Genomic DNA, 19,685 nt, shown 5'->3' on the forward strand with positions numbered 1-19,685 from the left:
ATACAACGTAAAGTAAGTATTCCCTTACTTAAGTTAGATGCTCGTCTTACAAAAAACGTATCAATGTGGGTTTTTTGTTTTTGGTCCTGCTGCATGGCTTATGGGATCTTAAAATTCCCCACCAGGGACTGGACTCAGGCTCTCAGCAGTGAAAGTGCCAGGTCCTCGCCACTGGACTGCCAGGGAATTCTCTCAATGTGTTTCTTTAGTAAAAAGAATAAATGAGTGGTAGAGTTTGAGAAATCACTGTAATAGGAGAACAACGTACTACTGATTTGGAAAATATAAGTATTTCACAATTATTATTTAAATGAGATTTGAAGTCAGAAATGTGAAATATTTAAGTATACTTCCAATAATAATTTAAATATTAATTATAATCCATTTCCAAATTAGTCGGTCTACAAGTTTCAAAATTAATTATCTGTGCAACAGATTCTCTTGTTTTATGCCACACTAGCACACCTAATTTCTGTGTTATTTTCTGTATATCTGGTAAATTCAGTAACTTTTCCTCTGTATTAATGTTAGATATCACAAAAGGCTGATAGGAAAATTAATTATCTACAAAAATTAATTAAAAGGGGGCAGGGAAAAAGATGCAAGAAAGGAAATCCTCATATTGATAAAGTTCCATACTCTTTCCTCAGAAAATATTGTACTGTGTTTTACTTCCAACCTGAACTGATTTGAATTTTCCTGTATCTTTAGCACTCAGGTAAAGATGTTCAAAAAATTATTTAGCCAGCAAACTGGAAACAGAGAAGCAGAAATAAAATGTGTATAATATAAGCCTGTCAACTGAAAGCTGAAAAAGCTGAAAAATTTTAACCAACTACTAACCCAAATACTCTACTTAGGCAGCATATTACATATCATCTTATTCTATATAATACATAACGAATTAAATACATAACAAATTAAATTTTTATCCTAAAAAGTATTAGAAGACTAAGTATAAATCAAAGAGAAGTAACAGCTACATGTAACAACTACATGCATTAATTAAAATTAGAAATATAGTTAAATTTTACTATAAATCCCATTTTAATTCTCAGATCATTTCAAATACGTACCTTCTTTGTTAATCGCCTCAATCTTGGCAGGGTAATAGCGACAGTCTGTCCAACGAGCCAGAACCTCTTCTCCAGCTTTAAAATCCTATTTTAAACAACTTTTAAGATCAATACCATGTATAATAAACAAGCATTTCCTTAATTAAAAAAAAAAACAAGCTTTTGTAAAATTTAACAGAATTCCTTTAAAAAATACATCATTACATATCTAACAAACAGAAAGCCTTGCTACTTACAAAGAAATCTTCCTCATCTTTTAGCCCTTCTTTTCTTAATGCAGGTCTCTCAAGGGGGCGCAACCTATTGCTATCCCAGTAAATCCACTCATCATAACGATGACTCCAGCGCTCAAAATGGACCAACATCTTGCCCTCCTCATAGTCAATTTTTTCAATTCGTGATGGATACCTCAAAAATAAAAAAAGCCATATCAGGAGAAAATTCTTACATTTGTTTACATAAAGTATGAACTGAATACTGCTTACTATTATACCCATAAACAATATGGACCCATATTTTTAAACTACTGACCAACAAAGTTTGCTTTAGTCTTTGTCTTTTCTTTTTAATGATTGCTCTCAAGACCTACTGAAATATTAACAGTTCAATCCCAGTGGACATATAAATTATATTATTTATAATATAAATTATGCTATCTTGGGAAATAATTTGATAACATGCGTCAAAAGCTTTAAACATATTCTTACTTTTGACTCAAAAATTCCAATTTTGGAACTATACACACAAAACTTGTATAACAAAAAAATAAAAACCATATGGTTAAAAAAAAACCTGAAAACTGTCCATAACTATATAAACTATGGTATATCTACTGAATGGAGTATCATACAGATTTTAAATGTAATGCTTACAAAGAATTTATAATGTAGGAAAATGTAAAAAAGCAGTATTGTGATCACTAGAATTATAAATATATATTTCTATTATAAATATATGATGTTAAATAGTAATATTGGTCGAGCAAAAAATGACATACATTTGTCTACTTTCTCTTTTCTATTTTTCACACTATCAATATTTTATAATAAGTATTAATGATGGTATGAAAATCTTAGTTAAAACTTCAATTTAAGAATATAGAAACAGTATCACATTGTTCTGTCTTCACATGTACTGATTCTCCCAGGATTAATTCCAAAATAAAAATTAGTTAACCTGAAACTTTAAACAAAAAAAAGCTTCATAATTCTTAATGTATACAATATGTAATCTTCAACAGCAGCACACAGTAGATTATTTAGCCCTGTGGTTTATCTTATACTTTTACTAGTTATATCAGTTTTTATTTCCCCTGTAGAATATAAATTTATATTAACATAAATTTAAATATAAAAACAAAACAGCCCTCACATTAACTTTTAAATTAAAAACTGAGTACTACCTGCTTCACACATTCACGCTATTCAAGGCTTTTTATACATTTCAAGGGCCCCGAATCGTTCTCTGCTATAGATTCTTTCCTCTCTTCAGTCTAATGACACTGAACTATTTGGAATTTCCTTAAACATACCTATGCTTTTGTCTGTTCTGTTCCTTCTGCCTAGACCTAAGCTGCCCTTCTATTCCTCTGTACACTCATCATTCAAGACCTGATTTAACATGGAATGACCTGTGTGAAGACCCCCAACTCTCCACCCCCTGGTACTCTCAGTGCACCCATCTCGTCACAATCATCTGCGCAGGATCCTAAACTGTGGGCTGTGGAGCATTTACAGCCCTTGAGACATTAAACATATGACACAAAAAAAGGGGTCCTATGGTCAAATAAGGTAGGAAAATACTAGATTAAATAAACCACTTTCTTTATTGAAGACTTCTTGGTTCTGTCAACAAGACAGGAATAAGGCATTCACTACGACCAAAGCATGTAACCCCTTTCATCACAAAGTATTTACTAACACTTGGCAAGACAGGAGACATCTCAGAAACAGGATGTTAGCAATTACAAGGGCCTGTGAGTTTCGGGGACTGAGTCACAGTCACCTTTGTACCCCCAGCACTTTCACAGTGAGAGACACACACTGGCTACTGTGGGAATGCTCAGGGTGAACAAGTGATGTTAAAGAAAGAAAATCTGTGCATTTCTTCAGAGCTGAGATAGCAGTTTCACTCTTTAGAGGGCATAGGTGTGAGTAAGGAAACATTCTGTTAAAGAGAAGCACAAACACAGGAAAACCTAGGGGATCAACACACACTCCCTGAGGTGGGCATGCCGATTCCCCATTTAGAATCAAAAATGCTTGTCTTCTGTAGTTTTGCTGATTTGTTTCTGCTGCTCTGGTTTTCAAATCAAAACAAACAATGCCAATAGCATTAAGGGAAGCCTAGAGATAAGGTTCTTCTTTATTTTTCAACATTCACTAGCCATTTAACTACTATAAAAGGTGTTCTATCAATTATAAAAACTAAGTTTCTAATTTATGTGTTTATATATTTTTGATTTTGAACAAGAAAATAAGAGGTTTATTCTATAGGTTCCTTCAAATTCTAAATGTATACAATCAAATGTATACAAATAAATGGCAGGTTAAAAGGAAACATAACTAACCCTTATCTTCAAGGAGCTTCACTTAGAGTCAGATGAGGAGACAGAGAAGCTGCATGTTATTTCTGAGAGTCATAAATCCGTCAGGCCCTATATTCTTCCTCTATTGAGCATCAGCTGATTTTTATATACCTTATCTCATCAGAGCCTGGTAACCATCCAAGGTACAGATAACACAGTCACCATTTAACAGATGAAGACTGTCCAAGGACACACATGTAAGAGTAGTCAAAGTAAGAGCTAACTGGTACAAAGAGCCTACAGGAGAAATGCGGTAAGGCCTATATCAAAGTAATTATACCACACATGGTAAACTGTTAATAAAACATTTTTTTTCTCCTTTGCATCAAGCTTTTAGTTCTGAACAACCATGAATTTTTCAGAGTTAAATCGCTCACTAACACATTTCCTCACAAGTTAGTTTTCCCTGAAGATAATGAGCAGTAGTATAATACTAATTTCAACTTTGATTTCTCTTTGTCTTTATTTTTTTTTAATTTGAATATAATTTGCTTTTTTCATTGAAGTATAGTTGACTTTACAAAAATCCTACATAAGATGCAACAGTTAATATTTCAGAGAAAACTGGCGTCCTGGTGACCATTCTTGGGAGAAGTTACCTACGTTGGTCTTGGTGGGGGACTTTAGGGATTCAGACTTAATCAACATGGTACAAAGGTAAAGTGTATACAAAGCATTACTCATTTATTCAGTCAATGTTCATTTACTTAAAACCATCATGTGATTCAGGGTTGAGCATCAGCTGGACAAGGAGGATTCAGACAAACAGAATGTGGTTTCTGTCTTCAAGGACCTCAGGACCAGAGACTGGAGGGGCACTTCCAGGAAACAGTTCCCTTTGGCTAGACTATATGGTAAGTAGTAAGGTGAGTAAAAAAGAGTGGGAGCTCAGACTGGACTGATCAGCTAGGTTCAAACTAAAGGGCCCTGAAATAGTGAACCAGTGAAACGCCTCTTCATTCATTATATTTAAACAGGGAATCCTGTAAAGTCTGTACTTAATTTGGTTATCAGTCAACCTTAGAAAAAAACCCTAACATCAAGATATTTGCTATCCATTTAAAATACACAAAAGGGTAATTTAACATATAGCCCTATTATTATTTTATTCTATACAGTGAAATGTTTCCCTATTCAAGATGGCCCATAGTAATGCCTTGATACTCAGTGAATAAAAAATATTTCTGAACAAATGTATTCACAAATGCCTCTACATCTTGAACCACAGCAATTATTTTGATGCACAATGTATGTTTTATTATAACTGAGTATGAATGGAATGTAAAATTTTTCTTACTGAATTTGGAAGATGCAGTGATAATGTTTTTGTTTTTGCTTTTCAAAGGATGAATCATGGAAAGCTGTTAAGAGTAAAGAACAGTGACTAGGCTGAGTCCCAAATGTTTGCAAATGATTGGGAAAAAAAATCTGAAAAGTGGGAGACTGGAATTTCAGAGTTAAAACAATTAGGGATAAGAAGAAAACAAAAACAAATAACATAGTTGGCACTTAAAACAATTAGGGATAAGAAGAAAACAAAAACAAATAACATAGTTGGCACCTCTTCAGGGTTCAAAAGAAACAGATGGAGAGAAGGCAACTTGGGCTATGATTCTTCGATGCCAAAATTCTATAGAGCTCTACTATTCCTTATGACGATACAACAAAATATCATAAAATTTCCACATCTGTCTTCCCTATCATATCCCACTTTAAACTACTTGCACTGTTTAAATGGTATTAACCAGTGTAGAAATAAAGGGACTGCCTCCATTGCTCTGGGCCTATCTCGCCCTTGTATGTCTTTTCCCCTTGAATCTTAAGAGAACAGAGTTTACTCTGGGCAAACTTAGCAAGAAAAAATAATCCATCCTAAATTGTTTATTAGGTTTAATGGAAACAAACAGCATTCAGAAACGCTGCGAATGATTCTTGCTGAATTTAACAAAATTTTCATATGTGCAATTCTACTTCTGAGAAGGAAATGGCAATCCACTCCAGTGTTCCTGCCTGGAGAATCCCATGGGCAGAGAAGGCTGGCAGGCCATGGTCCATGGGGTTGCAGAGATTCAGACACAACTGAAGTGACTTGACTAAGCACACAATCTCGCAACTGATTTCTTAGGACTCTTTCTGAATCAGTGTGGTCAAATTCTCTAATGGTCCAGTTCAACCGTGGCTGTAACAGCAGGGTAAAGTGAAGTGAAAAGTCGCTCAGTCATGTCCGACTCTTTGTGACCCCATGGACTATACAGTCCATGGAATTCTCCAGACCAGAATACTGGAGTGGGTAGCCTTTTTCTTCTCCAGCGGATCTTCCCAACCCAGGGATCGAACACAGGTCTCAGCATTGCAGGCGGATTCTTTACTGGCTGAGTCACAAGGGAAGCCCGACTAAAGCAAGACCATTATTAAAAACAAAAATTACTTTCACCTTCCACTTTATTGCCTCATCCGATAATACCAGCATTTTAACACTGTCACTGGTGCCTCCCACTTACACAAGACGGGTCAGAGAGTAGCAAGCTTTATGGATTCTGAACTAACTCTGTAATTCATTAAAAACCAGACACTGAGCAAAGAGACTAGGTACACACTGAATAAACTGTATTGGTTCCCTATAACATCAACTCAAGTCTATTGTCAAAACATAAAGGAAATAAGAAACCTACAATGGGAATTACCATTACAGACGAATTACTACACTGGCTCATGTTATTAACTGTTTTACATGACAAGTACTGACTGACAGCTAGATCAGGAGACCAAGATTCCCTGAGAATGTATGTAAAAAAACCATCTGGCCCAGAAGTATACAAGTATTCTCTTGAGAGAAGGGTTCCCCACTTTGATCAGATTTCCAAGGGGTTCACGATTCAAAAAAAAAAGTCCTCTGGAAAGCAAGACCATCTGTTAGCCCTCAGACCATAGGTGCTCCATATTCCTGGGAGCAAGGAAACGATGATGGGCATGCAGCTATGCCAGGACTATAACCTGACAGATTAAAGCATGTAAGCCAAAGGACATGGCTGTTAACTACTCATCAGTAGGTTACCACCCACTGAGCACTACCAAATATCCCAAAGACCATCAGAATTCACTCCGAGATTTCACCCATCATATGAACAAGGACTGTGTTAATCAAAAAGGCAACTGACCCAATAAATTATTCAAATTATGTATTTTAAATAATAATCCTTGTTTATATTGGTAAAACAGTAAAATTTCTAATTTACACAAATTAAAAAATTGACAGTTCCTCATCCATTTCATTTAACTCGGCACTGAGTCTCTAATTCACTGAATGTCAGACACTAAAGTAGGAATAAAGCTACAAACAATCAACAAATTTAGGAGGGAGAGGAGAAGAAAAGGGAATCAAATAAGGTAATACAATTACAACATGATGTAATAGCTAGTAAAGGTACACTGCAGTAGCACACAGAGAGAATACCTAAATTAGATGTTCTCTTGGATAAAGCAGTTCTTCAATTTTTAAAGGATGAAATACACTTGAAAAATGACTTCAATGTAATTTAAATGTTAGCAGGATCTCCAGGAGTTAGAATTAACAATTCAGAACAGTCTTGTGGATAGGAACTGCATTAGCAAGAAACTCTCAATGTATCATAAAAAATGACTAAAACATATTATAAGATATAGAAATAGAGACCTTCCTTACATATAATTGTCAGAAGAGGTTTATCTGCCAGATAATAAAAATTAATGTAGAATGAAGTCGAACGCAAACCTAAGATTCTTATAACCTGCTAACCTTTTAAAATTTTTAGTTTCTTGGAAACACTTTAAATTCAATCATGCTTTGTAATTTTCAGGTGTTTCCTCATGCATTAACTGATCACAACTACAATACGTCACCTGCTAGAGCAGCATTTTTAGATAACATGCTTCTAGGCACTGCACGCTTAGTTTGTTTCACACTTAACAACATGCTGAAAACAAAACCCTTTTGATTAATTCAAACTTGATGTTCCAAAATGAAGCATAAATCCAAAGAATCTAAATTTTAAGAACACTCAGAGGATGGTTATATACATCAAAACTGCATCCGTTCCAACACTGAATTCCAAGGGTCTCACATTATCCCTTAGGTCTATTCAGAGCCATTCATCACGAAGACACACACATGACATAAAACAGATCACCCTGCTTCCTACCTGTTCATAATCTTTGCAGCAAAGACCGGTAAGACCAGAGTTAGCTGTGTATTTTCCCCTAGTGACTTGTAGCAGCCACTTTTCAAATCAAGGTTTCATTTCAGATGACTCAATTTAAACTCCTGCTGCTCTACCTCCTCAGTATCTGAATCTCCTCTGTGCCTGCATTCACTCATGCCATCGGTTCTGACCAAATCAAAATGCTTACAACACAATCTCTATGCCCATTACCATCTCCTACCGTAAGAATCAATTAGACTATCAAAAATTCCTTTCCCACTCCACTAAAAATGCCACCAATATTCTACTCCAAGTTTATGTGCTTCATATAATTTGTTCAAACCAACATGATCAAACTTTGTTGTTACAAAACTCCAAACACTAACCTTACCAGGTTGCAGTTGACCGTTTCTATTTCTTAATATTTAGCACTTAAAAATTAATTTAATATACTACACGTAGTCATATATGCTTATACATCTAAGATTAAAATTTTAGGAATTTACAGTGACTTCTCTATTAGATTCTATTTTCTTAGAATAACTAATGTTCATTCTGCTATTATCATTAAAGCTAGCACTTATTTACCATGTGGCAGAGACCATGAAAAGTTCTTAAAGTGCACTCTCTTGCTAAATATTCAAACAGCCCTTTGAGTTAGGTACTACTATTATTTCCAGTTATTTAAGGAGGTCATAGAACCTCTGGAAGTCAAGTAACTTCCTCAAGTCGAAACAGTAAGTGGTAGATCCCTGAATGGAGGTCTGTCTATCCTTAAAGAATATGCTTTTGATTATCATATATTCTGCATCTTACAACTGATCATTTTCAGCTCCTGTCAACCTTACTGCAGTACTTAAAATACAGGGGGCTCTTTCTCAAGAGATACAAAAACAATATGAAATCAAGTTATATGTTTATTTTTTCTTGCAAATTTAATTTTAATCTTCTGTTTCTGATACAAATAAAATGCAAAAAGTTTTTGTTAGCCAGAAAGCATGGAAAATAGCTTTTATTATATTGTACAAAATAAACATTCCTCTCACCCCATATAAAAAGACTAAGCAAACAGACTCTTCTGTTTTATTATTAAAAATTCTCAAAAAAAAAAAAGGCAAACTGCATCTCTCAACTATGTTTAAGTATGAAACATTACATTATGATGATAAAAGAATGTAAGGGGGAAAAGTAGCTTAACTTACATGCTTGATTATGTCATAACTTACATTTAAAAGTTAAGATAGGAAAGTTGGGATATGAGTTGTTAGGGAACTAAGAAAAACACTAGGTGACTTTAAAAATGAAAACATATGAAATTTCTTAATAGTTTGATAAATATCGTTCTTATTATTCTATGCTTAGTTTTCAACAAGTAAGTCACAATTCATTTGCAGTAGTGTTTTACAGTGGTAACCAAATTTCAAGATATCCCCAAAACTTTCCCTGGTGGCTCAGAGATTAAAGCGTCTGCCTGGAATGCGGGAGACCCAGGTTCGATCCCTGGGTCAGGAAGATCCCCTGGAGAAGGCAATGGCAACCCACTCCAGTACTCTTGCCTGGAGAATCCCATGGAGGGAGGAGCCTGGTAGGCTACAGTCCATAGGGTCACAAAGAGTGGGACACGACTGAGCGACTTCACTTTCACTTTCCAAAACTTTCAGGTTCATTCTTGACTAACCCACTAAAATTCAATGAAATTTCCTGGGCACCTTTTTATAAGTAAAAGGGGTAGGGCTTGCATATAATTACTTCACATTAGTAGCTTATTCTTTAGTACCTTACCTACCCATGATATACTAGAAACATACTCATTTTTCACTGAAGAGGGTTGGGTTTTTGGCAATGAGAAGAGACTTTTAATATACACTGAATACTAAACATCCACATTCTTTCCTCAATTTTATTGCAATAATTCTCTCCAAGTTGAGTTAATTTTAATGACAGAAATAATGTACCTTATGTACCAGCTTCTACTTTAATACAAAGACAATTTTTATATGCTGATTAATGATCTGCATGAGGCAGTAGGAGGAATGGTTAGTAGCTCTTCAATACACAGTCATATAAAAATACCAAAGCACCGGGGCCCGTCCGGTGACTCTGACGCAGGCTCAAGTTTGAGAACCACTCTTTTGGACTTCACCTGAATCACTTTTAAAATATAGTTACTAGCATCAGTGAACTTAGTAAGAGAATCAATTCGTTAGTAAATAGGTACCATACAGGAAGTTAAAGTCTTGTACTGAATAACTACTGGCTTCTTAAAGCCTTTAGTTTTAATTCTAAGTAATTTCAAAATTAAAGTTAATAAGAAAGCATTTAAATGAGCAGAACAGCAGGATGGAGAAAGAGTAACTACCTTCCCAACACCACTATAACACAAGTACTATAAAATTCTAAATATTTTTTCCAATTACATTCACTGTTCTCCATCTTTTTCAATTAATTTTCTCTTCTTCTAGAGTCTGGCAGTTTTGAGCACACTGCATGTGACTTCCAGCCTTTACCTACTTTACTCCTGCCTCAAGTCATTTATTACCCATCTAAAAGTGAGACTAAAATACCTGTCCCTGCTCAACAGGTAAAAAGTAGATAAAAGAATCTGTTTCCAGTTCAGCGGACCTGAAAGATCACTGAATATGTCACACCTTCATTTTAGGGACATTAAAGCAAAGAACTCTCCAAAGTCCCATAGTTCATGGCAGAACAGCACCTAAAGCCACGTTTTCTGACTTTAGTTATATCTACCTTTTTCAATACTCCTTTTCTCCTGCCTTTCAAGAAAACTAGGATAAACAAAAAAAATGTAAAATATCATATAAGAAACGAATCACCAGTCCAGGTTCGATGCAGGATACAGGATGCTTGGGGCTGGTGCACTGGGATGACCCAGAGGGATGGTACGGGGAGGGAGGTGGGAGGGGGTTCAGGATTGGGAACACGTGTACACCCGTGGCGGATTCATGTTGATGTATGGTAAAACCAATACAATATTGTAAAGTAATTAGCCTCCAATTAAAATAAATAAATTTTTAAAAAATTGAGCAAGAAAAAGCTAAAAAAAAAAAATGAACTAACATAATGAAAGAATATAAGAGAAAAGACCACAAGAATAAAGTAGGCGTATTTTAAAATAAATATGTCTACTCTACACCTATTTCTAATATTGCTTTCAACATTTTTTTGTGGGGAGGAACAGGGGAGAGAAAGGGAGAACTTTATCTTTGAAAGCTCACAGAGGGACTGCCCTTACAGTCTAGTGGTTAGGACTCCACCTTCCAGTGCAGGAGACCCGGGTTCCAGTCCTGGTCCAGGAGCTAAGCTCCCACACGCCTCACAGCCAAAAATCCAAAACATAAAACAAAAGAAATATCGCAACAAACTCAATATAAGACTTTAAAAAAAATACTCCACATCAAAAAACTATTAAAAAAAAAGTTCAGAGCTTTCTAAGTGGAAATGTTAAAAATTAAAGAACTAAAATGATTGTACACTGGTGTAGACCTGTTTGATGATTATTAAACTAGGGTTCACTTAGATCTTAGGATTCAAAACTTTTAACTTTCTTACTGTAAGGAATCTCAGAATTTGTAAGTCTTACAAAATTCAATTTGAAATTCTCTACAAACAGGGTCCTTAGTCTGGAGTTCCCCGTTAAGCTTACTACCACCACCCATAATAGATTATTCAATTATTTTGTTGTGTAAATATGATTGTACATTCTTCTGAGTCTACAACTGAAATTAGTTTTCAAAGGTAGTTAGTGACCCAAAACTAGAATCAATATCTTCTAAGCACAAATAGATTTAGGGAAGTTCCATGTACAAAAGGACATACTTTATTTACATTAGCAAAAGAATATTTTAAAAGTATTCATCCATGGTTTCTACAAATTCCAAACTCACCTAATGTAATTTAAGTATGTTTTCAGTTTTTAAATTTGATCTTGTCATTGTTCAGTCGCTAAGTTGTGTCCAACTCTTGGTGACCCCAAGAACTGCAGCACGCTAGGCTTCTCTGTCCATCACTATCTCCCTGAGTTTGCTCAAACTCATGTCCATTGAGTCAGTGATGCCATCCAACCATCTCATCCTCTGTCGCCCCCTTCTCGTCTTGCCCTCAATTTCTCCCAGCAAAATTTGATCTACACACTCCTTTTCAGGAACATTCCTCTTCTGTTTCAAATACAGACCACACAGCTTCCCTCTACTAGTGTTTTCCTTTGAATAGCAAATCCGATTAGAAAAAGACAACTCTTTTAATTCAGATAATACAAAATTTTAATTTAAATTATAAAGTATGTGTACTTGCTACAATCTGAATTTATTCAATTTTCCCACTCTACAAAATTCTGTTCATGAACATTTTAAAAACTCACATTTGCAAATGTTCCATACAGTTCAAAAAACTCCAAATGTGTGGAAACAGCATTTGCCAATTCAAATTTATACTGTTCTATCAAACTCTGACACTTGGAGACATCTCCACTTTTTTTTAATCTTTCATTTTCCTTTCCTTTAGATCTAGAAGAGAATTAAATAGAAATATTCCAAAAAAGGTCAGAAGAGCATAACTCATCTGAATGTTTTAAACTAACTTTATAATTTCAATTTTAAGAGTAACACCAGAGCACACTTACTTTACTTGTTGTGTTTTCATAACTAAATCATTTGCTATAGAATATTTTAATTTCAATCTTAAAGTTAAATCAGTAGTCAAAACTGGTATGATTTTATCACTTTTCTTATTGAATAATACTCAGAACGATTAGATACTTGAATATCTTAAGGGTGCTTTGTAAATTATGAAACTCTGCAAAAACAAAGATTTTTATTATCACCTCAAAAAAGATGGTTTATGCATGTTGCAATGACATGATATTCCTTCTACATCTTAGATCATTCTCATGTCAACACTAAGGCTACATTTAAAAACTTACACACCTGAGTCTTCAGATCCCCGAAGATTTTTCAACTCTTCCTCTTTCCTTGCATTTACCTCAGTGCTTTATAATTATCTATTATTTCATATAATTTGAAGCAAGTTTAAATACATTATTTTATTTGATCCTTAAAGTAAGTAAAAGTAAGTAACACTGCTTTCATTTTACTGCTAAACCAACCAAATTCAAGGACTTACCCGTATTTACAAGATCAGAAAGTGACAACCTGACTCTTTCCTCTTTAGAATTCACTGATGGTGTGTCATAACTTCAACTCTGAACTTTTTCTTTTCCCAAACACAACCTGTATCAACAACCTGTATCTATTTTCATCCTTATGATGTTACTGCATCCAAGAGATTATACAGCCAATATGTTTAGGTTAGGATATAAAGATAAGAGAAAATGGTTGATTGTCTTAACTGTAAACATTAGCATTTTTAAAGACTTTTAAATTAAAAGATTGTTGAGGAAAAAAACAAAATGTTTTGAGTCAGACTATAAATTTTTTAAAAATTAAAGCAACCCACACTTTTCAGTAAGAATTAGGTTTAGTCCTCAGAGAACAGATCCAGGTATCTAAAAGCACACCAGGGATAGAAGGCGAGTGGCCTCTCTCTGGCTTCTCAGACCCTGCATTCATTAGTGCTGGTAAAATCAAACCACCAGGATTTTCTGATGTAGCTGGAAAACTACTCTGAAAGCAAAAAAAGTAATAATTTGCTACTTGAAAATGTGAAACGTATTTCCAAGGATGAAATATCTTTCTGAACTCCTAAGAGCATGTGATATGATTTGCTCAAGGAACAATAATGTATTTTACCAAAGAAAAATAGTCTTCCTATTAAATCAACTCTACCCCAAGCCTAAATGTAGGCACTTAACTTTATTTCTGCCCACTAAATTTAGAGTTTATCCTTTTATTTATAGGGCATATACTAAAAACATATTTTCCTTTACCTTTTCTTATATAGGAAAAACCTGCTACATATAAGACAAATTGGTATTCAGGTGCCTCACTATCACGATTTTTTCCTCTGTGTTTCTCTTTAAGAGCTAATGTATCAACCTGTGAGAAGTCATTTCTTAATAATAGCTACAATGCTTATTATAAATGTCTTGAGTACAAAGAGAGTAAGTAATATTTGCATTCCTGCATGTCCCTCCCTGTCTAATGCCTACAATTCAAAAGACTTCTATGTCAAGTAGGTCTTCACTACTATTCCAGTTTAACGAATAAATGTAGAAGACTAACTATGGATGCATTCAATATGGATGCAACCCAAAGAGAATATGAAAGAAAGGAGAGTGGGAAGGACGAAAGTTCAGTGTATTTTCAGTGATTAACTGCTTTGCCCTCATAACAATATCAAAGTTTTTCAACACTTAAATAACCCTTCAATAGTTTTACTTGATATTAAAGCAAAAATGTATAGAATTTATATGGAATACAGAATGGTCCTTAACAAAACATAAAGAATAAAGTTTATCCCATTTAGAAATAAAATCTGTTAAGAGCACCATGTCTCACATGACTTCTTTCTGCCCCACATAAAATTCAATAAATCTTAGCAGTTAATTAGTTGTCCTACAAATTAAAGGGTCACTGAAGCCTAAACAGTTCTTGAGACTACTGACATTAATAAAGTCACAACAAGAAAATTATTTCTTTCAATTACCTAGAATATGTATATATAATACTACTATTTGTTTTTAATTATAGCACCACTATAGCAGAATGCTAAAATCTTCATATAAATGAATGCATAAAAATCAAACTGACAAGTGTCAGTGATTATCATATGTGATTATTTTGGTTAATGTTTTACTCACTTTAGAGAGACCATTATTACTGGGGTCATTTAAATTAAATCTAAATGTTATGAATCAGTACATCTGCATGATATCACTCTATCTAAGCACTTGAAATTTTTTGATGAGAAGCATAAGACAGTGAAAACCCTAAGCTATAACTTTGTTCTCTGAAATTCCACATACTCTAAAAGCAAACTCAGACTTAATTTTTAAAGTAGTCCTTTTTTATAATCTTTTTAACTATTGAATCATTGATTTAACAGCTAATGAATTAGGAAGCATTTCACCATAAGTGAATTTCTTACAAATACCAAAATTAAGTATGTCAATATCTCTGAAGGCCACTGAAGGACTAATAAACTATCTACTTTTTCAAAACTGGAAGCTAATTCAATTGCAACTTTGTCAGTTTGGAAGCCTAAGAAAAGAATCTCATGAATTAAACTAGAAATTCAAAAAGTTAGTAACTTTAACAAAAGAAAAAAAAGTAAAGATTAACATCAAAGAAGTAGCATCTCTCATCCTCTTCTATCACAGAGAGATTCAACTGTGAGTGCCTTCAAAGTAAAAAGTTTCCTTTGGTCAAAATCAAAACCAAAGAGAGTTAATTATGGACTAAAATAGCATCTTTCCTTGTACAGTCTAATGCAGAGGCTCTCCATTTGGGGCACAGAGAGCCCCTCAACCCCAGAACAACCGGCAACACCTACCGACAATGTTTACCATCACGACTAGGAGGGGATGCTAAACTGCCTGGTTCCCAGGTATTTTCCAAGCCCCTCCTAAAAACACTGTGTATATTTTCCACCTTATGAGAGTAAGTAAGCCCCCTAAAAAGAAACACTCACTGAGATGCAGCTTGGTGGCATGAGGCCAAATAACTGCCTTCCCACCTCAAACCAACCCAAAAAGACCCATTAAGCTGGGGGTTCACAGACGTGTGCAGAGTTCCAATGCCGGATGCTAACAGACAAAAACCCCAGGCTGGTCTAAAGTCAAACATCATGACTAAACAAGATTTCTTTGCCTGCCACTGCCAACTCAGGAAGTTGACTTAATACAAATCAATCAAAGACAAATCTACAACATGCCCACTACATTTTTAAGAGAATTGTAAAAAATGTCCAAAAGTCTGGCGAGTTGCTGAACTGCTAGACCCTTCATTAGAATAAATGGGCTTCAAGTGGAGCTGAGCCTGAACCACTACCAGGAGAGGAAGCTCTCCAATGCCCATCTCTGTGTAGGGGGCTGAGAATGGCACCAAGAGACATCCACCCAGACAGCAGAGCTAGAGACCAGCTAATGAGAATGAGGAAGGCATTCCCGAGCAGAAAGAGAGAATTCTTATTCCTACTGTGGTGCAGCCATCCGGGTGTATGCTATTTTTCTTTCTCTCCTTTCTGGGCAGTGACTTTATGCCAGGTAACCAATTTCTCCTACACCGTATGCAGGGGTTTGCTGGGACTATCTGAATTCACCACTTATCACAGGCAGAGGTAGAAATGGCAGATAGAGGAGAAGAAATAAGAGAAGGCCTGAAAGGATTACTCATTTAAAACTGGAAACAGTGAAAACTCGCCTTTAGGTCACCACATTCTGAGGAGGAAAGAGAGATACTGGGTTTTGGTTTCAGGTGGAATAGTCAATGACAACTATGCTAATCATCAACAAATTCTATAGTTTGAAAAAACAGCTATGAAACAGGGCCCCCCAAAACAGATTTATATCAAGTTTTATACAAAACTTGGGAACCTAGTTATTTAGATTAACCCACTCTCTCTCCCACCACCCATAGAGCTCATATTAAGTACACAAGAGTGCTGATAACTGCAAAATCTGTTGAAGAGTAGGAAAACTAAAAAACAATGAATATGCTTATTCAAAATGTGAACAAGGTAATGTTTCTGCCACTGTCAGGAAAAGAGCAATTAACCAACCCATGTAGACTACAGACACTGGGCTTTACTTTAGGGGCTCTCCTGTATTTTCCATACCATTTTTGTAAGTAGTCCAGTGCCTCCAAACGAGCACCGATCTCAAAAGTGATTCCAGGACGATTTGGGGGCTTTTTACTCATCTTGAGATCCTATTCTTCAGGATTCTCTTTTCACTACCTCAAGAGAGAAAAAAAAAAATGTTAGGTTCTGATACATAAAAGGCACAAGTGATTAAACAATTTTTTTAAACATTAAGTGAGAAGTTAAAATAACCACCAAATTTTTAAGAAATTTGAATGATGACTGCCAATAAAAGTACTGTGCAACTTGCAGGCAATCTTACTAATAAATTAAGAAAAAGGACATTAAAAAGGTAACTACTTTAAAAGAATGAACAAATGAGGATTAACACTAATGGTTGAAGTGCTTTAAATTTTAACTTGAAAATATCCAAGAAAATTCTTCAAGATAACAGTTGAAAATGTTTTGCATCTTTGAAAAATCAAGACAACTGAGTGATCTGGCACATGACTACTGAAATTCTTAAGAGAATAAATTAACCAAGTTTTTCAACTAATATTTATTGAGTGCCTTATAATATAAAGCACTTGATAAGACACTAAAGAACATAAAGATGAAAGAAACAGTACACACACTTATAGTAAAAATTTTAGTAATTCCTCTAGTGATTAGGATTTTTCACCACTTATGATCTCCCACCTGGTAGCACATGATTCAATAATTTTAACTAACATAAAGTTGCAGAGGAAACCTCATTTTCTTCATATTCAATAAGCAACAATGACACAGAGTTTTAACTCTGAGAACTTCTACTGTATTTCTATATAGACAGTACCCACATTGGCAATAAAAGTGGCTGTAGTTCAAACAAAAAACTACAAAGGAATACCTATTCCTCTCTAGACCATGGACATATAGAATATTCACTATCATTTTAGCCAGTGGATGTTCAGCACACTTGGTAGTCTCTTTTTCACAAACTAGCACCTGAGGAAGATGGATGCATTTTGAGACAGCTTAAATCAAAATATATTTAATCAGGAATAGAAACCTACTGCTAATGTGGGAAAGGAGAAATCCTTAAAACCTTTTTGAAATTAAGAATTACAAATATGACTATGCTCCCTCCCAGTTTAAAGAAGAAAACACACAACGGTACCATGCTTTTTCAATGGTTTTGTCACAACTGAAAAGGGACAAGACATAACAGCAAGCATAAAAACCAACTGCCCTTTTCTCTTAGAAAGAATCTGCTAGGTAAGGGAAAGTACATGCCATAAAAAAATATGTAAAAATCAAACATAAATACTCATGGAGTGGCGAGCAGTGGGGAGAAGGAGGCGGGGGTGATATCCTCCCGCCGGCCATGGCAGCAGCGAAGATTAGTGCATTAAAGTTAACAGCAAGCTCAGCCAGAGGGCATTCGGTATAAGAGAAACAATAGTATGAATATTTTTAATAACGGTCTGGTCAGTGCCGCAACATCCAAGGCGGTTTACTTAAACGTTTTGCGAAGAAATCGAATCCACTTTTCCTGCTGTTCTTCACAAGGAAAACTTAGGAAGGGTAACCGACCAGTTACACTAACATTTTCTAGGATCAAACTTAGAACCCTCAAGAAGTGACAAAGTTAGGACATACAATCCTCTCAGAGGTGCTTCTGGATGAGGTTTCAGAAAAAGCAAGATTTCCTTTTCTTGAGTGCAGAGGGGCAGATGGGGAGGGATGTGAATTAAGGAAAAGTAAAGACCAAGTAAACAGTTCTAATGAGGGGTAAAACTTGAAGCAAAAGAGAAAGGGGGACAGAAAGAACCAAGAGGGTAAAAAAAAATTGGAAAGGAAACGAACAAGAAAGCAAAAATATATAAGGACTGTGAAACGTGTGGACCTGACAAACGGCAGTAAGAGAAAATTTAGCGAGAAGACACACAACACTGGAGAGTGAAGCCGGGGTCAGGGAATGGCCGCGGGGCCAAAGAAACGGTGGTGGTTGGAAGGAGCGGGGGTGGTTGGTGATGCGGGGCGGGAGGGAGGTGACCAGAGACCGACAGGAAAGGCTCAGACCCGGCTCGCAGGGTGTAGGAGACGCCTCCGGGTTTGACAGCCGTCCGGCCCCCGGCGAGAGGCGGCGGGGGAAGGAAGGGAGGGGGAGACGGAGCGGCGGCGCCCAGACAATAGGGGCGGCGAGTTACGGTGAGGGACGCGGGCCAGAGACAAGACACCAGCGCGGGGGTGTCCCGGTCGGCCAGGCGGGGGGCTCGGCGGGCTCCAGGCTCTGCTGCCGCCGCTGTCTCTTACCGACTCGGCCTCCTCTTTTTTGCACAGTTGTCGGGCTGTCCGGGGCCGAGCCGGGGCGCGAACAGGACGGCCAGCCCGGGCCTCCGCCACCGGCCTCCGCCCAGGCAGCGGTCGCGGAGGGAGCAGGATCAGAGCGAGCCGAGGCCGCAGCGCTGGGTCGGTCCCGAGGTCGCGCCGGGTAGGGAGCAGGTCAGAGCGCTCAAGCCCGCTCGGTGTCCGCTGCCATCGCCTCCTCAGCCGTCGCCGCCGCCGGCCAGCCCTGACGCGACGCCGGGCCCAGCGACGTCAGCCACCCGCGACGCGCCGGAAGCGGGCCTGGGCGCATCACGTGACGCAAGAGGGTTGGGCGCGGGCCGCGCGGCCGATTGGAGGGCCGCCCTGGGAGGCGGGGCTTTGCGGCAGTTGGCTGACCGCTGGCTGCAGGGACCCTGGTTAGCAACTGAGGAACGCGGGCCCAGGCACCTCATTGGCAGTTGTGAAGTGTTTAACCTTTGGGAGATGAGGCCTAAGCCCACTGAATTTTAATGCTGTTCATTTGTTGTTAACCGGACTCTCAAAATTTCCTTAATCGCTGCATCCTGGGCAAACTTTTGTATTGATGTATGCACACTGCACCCCCATTCCACATAAAGGAGAGCAAGTGGTTACTGTTGTAAAAGTGAATAAACGTCTATTGAATACCTCCTTTATAGCAGGCAGTGTACTGTGAGTGCATCACATGACAACTACAATCGCACAATTGTATTCCTTTATAGGAGATCCTTGGAGAAGGCAATGGCACCCCACTCTAGTACTCTTGCCTAGAAAACCATGGACGGAGGAGCCTGGTAG

The 19,685-nt window shown here is 36.9% G+C and overlaps 1 protein-coding gene across 10 annotated transcripts in view; it reads right to left on the bottom strand.

Annotated features, from left to right (window-relative positions):
• PHF20L1 (PHD finger protein 20 like 1) overlaps positions 1-19,177 on the bottom strand; it is an 80,199-nt gene extending 61,022 nt beyond the window's left edge. For 2 of the 10 annotated variants that reach the window (XM_070382764.1, XM_070382762.1), the window contains exons 1-4: positions 18,855-19,168; positions 16,593-16,712; positions 1,313-1,484; positions 1,077-1,161 (exon numbers count right to left, since the gene is read on the bottom strand). In XM_070382764.1, the coding sequence (XP_070238865.1) occupies positions 1,077-1,161; positions 1,313-1,484; positions 16,593-16,675 (340 nt within the window). In that variant the 5' untranslated portion in view covers positions 16,676-16,712; positions 18,855-19,168. Of the gene's footprint in view, positions 1-1,076; positions 1,162-1,312; positions 1,485-12,219; positions 12,365-16,592; positions 16,713-18,854 lie in introns of those variants that run through there. The other 8 variants (XM_070382765.1, XM_070382760.1, XM_070382766.1 and 5 more) reach the window with 7 other exon arrangements.
• Positions 19,178-19,685: the final 508 nt, after the last annotated feature.

Source organism: Bos mutus, chromosome 14, assembly GCF_027580195.1.
Source record: "Bos mutus isolate GX-2022 chromosome 14, NWIPB_WYAK_1.1, whole genome shotgun sequence".
Lineage (NCBI taxonomy): Eukaryota > Metazoa > Chordata > Mammalia > Artiodactyla > Bovidae > Bos > Bos mutus.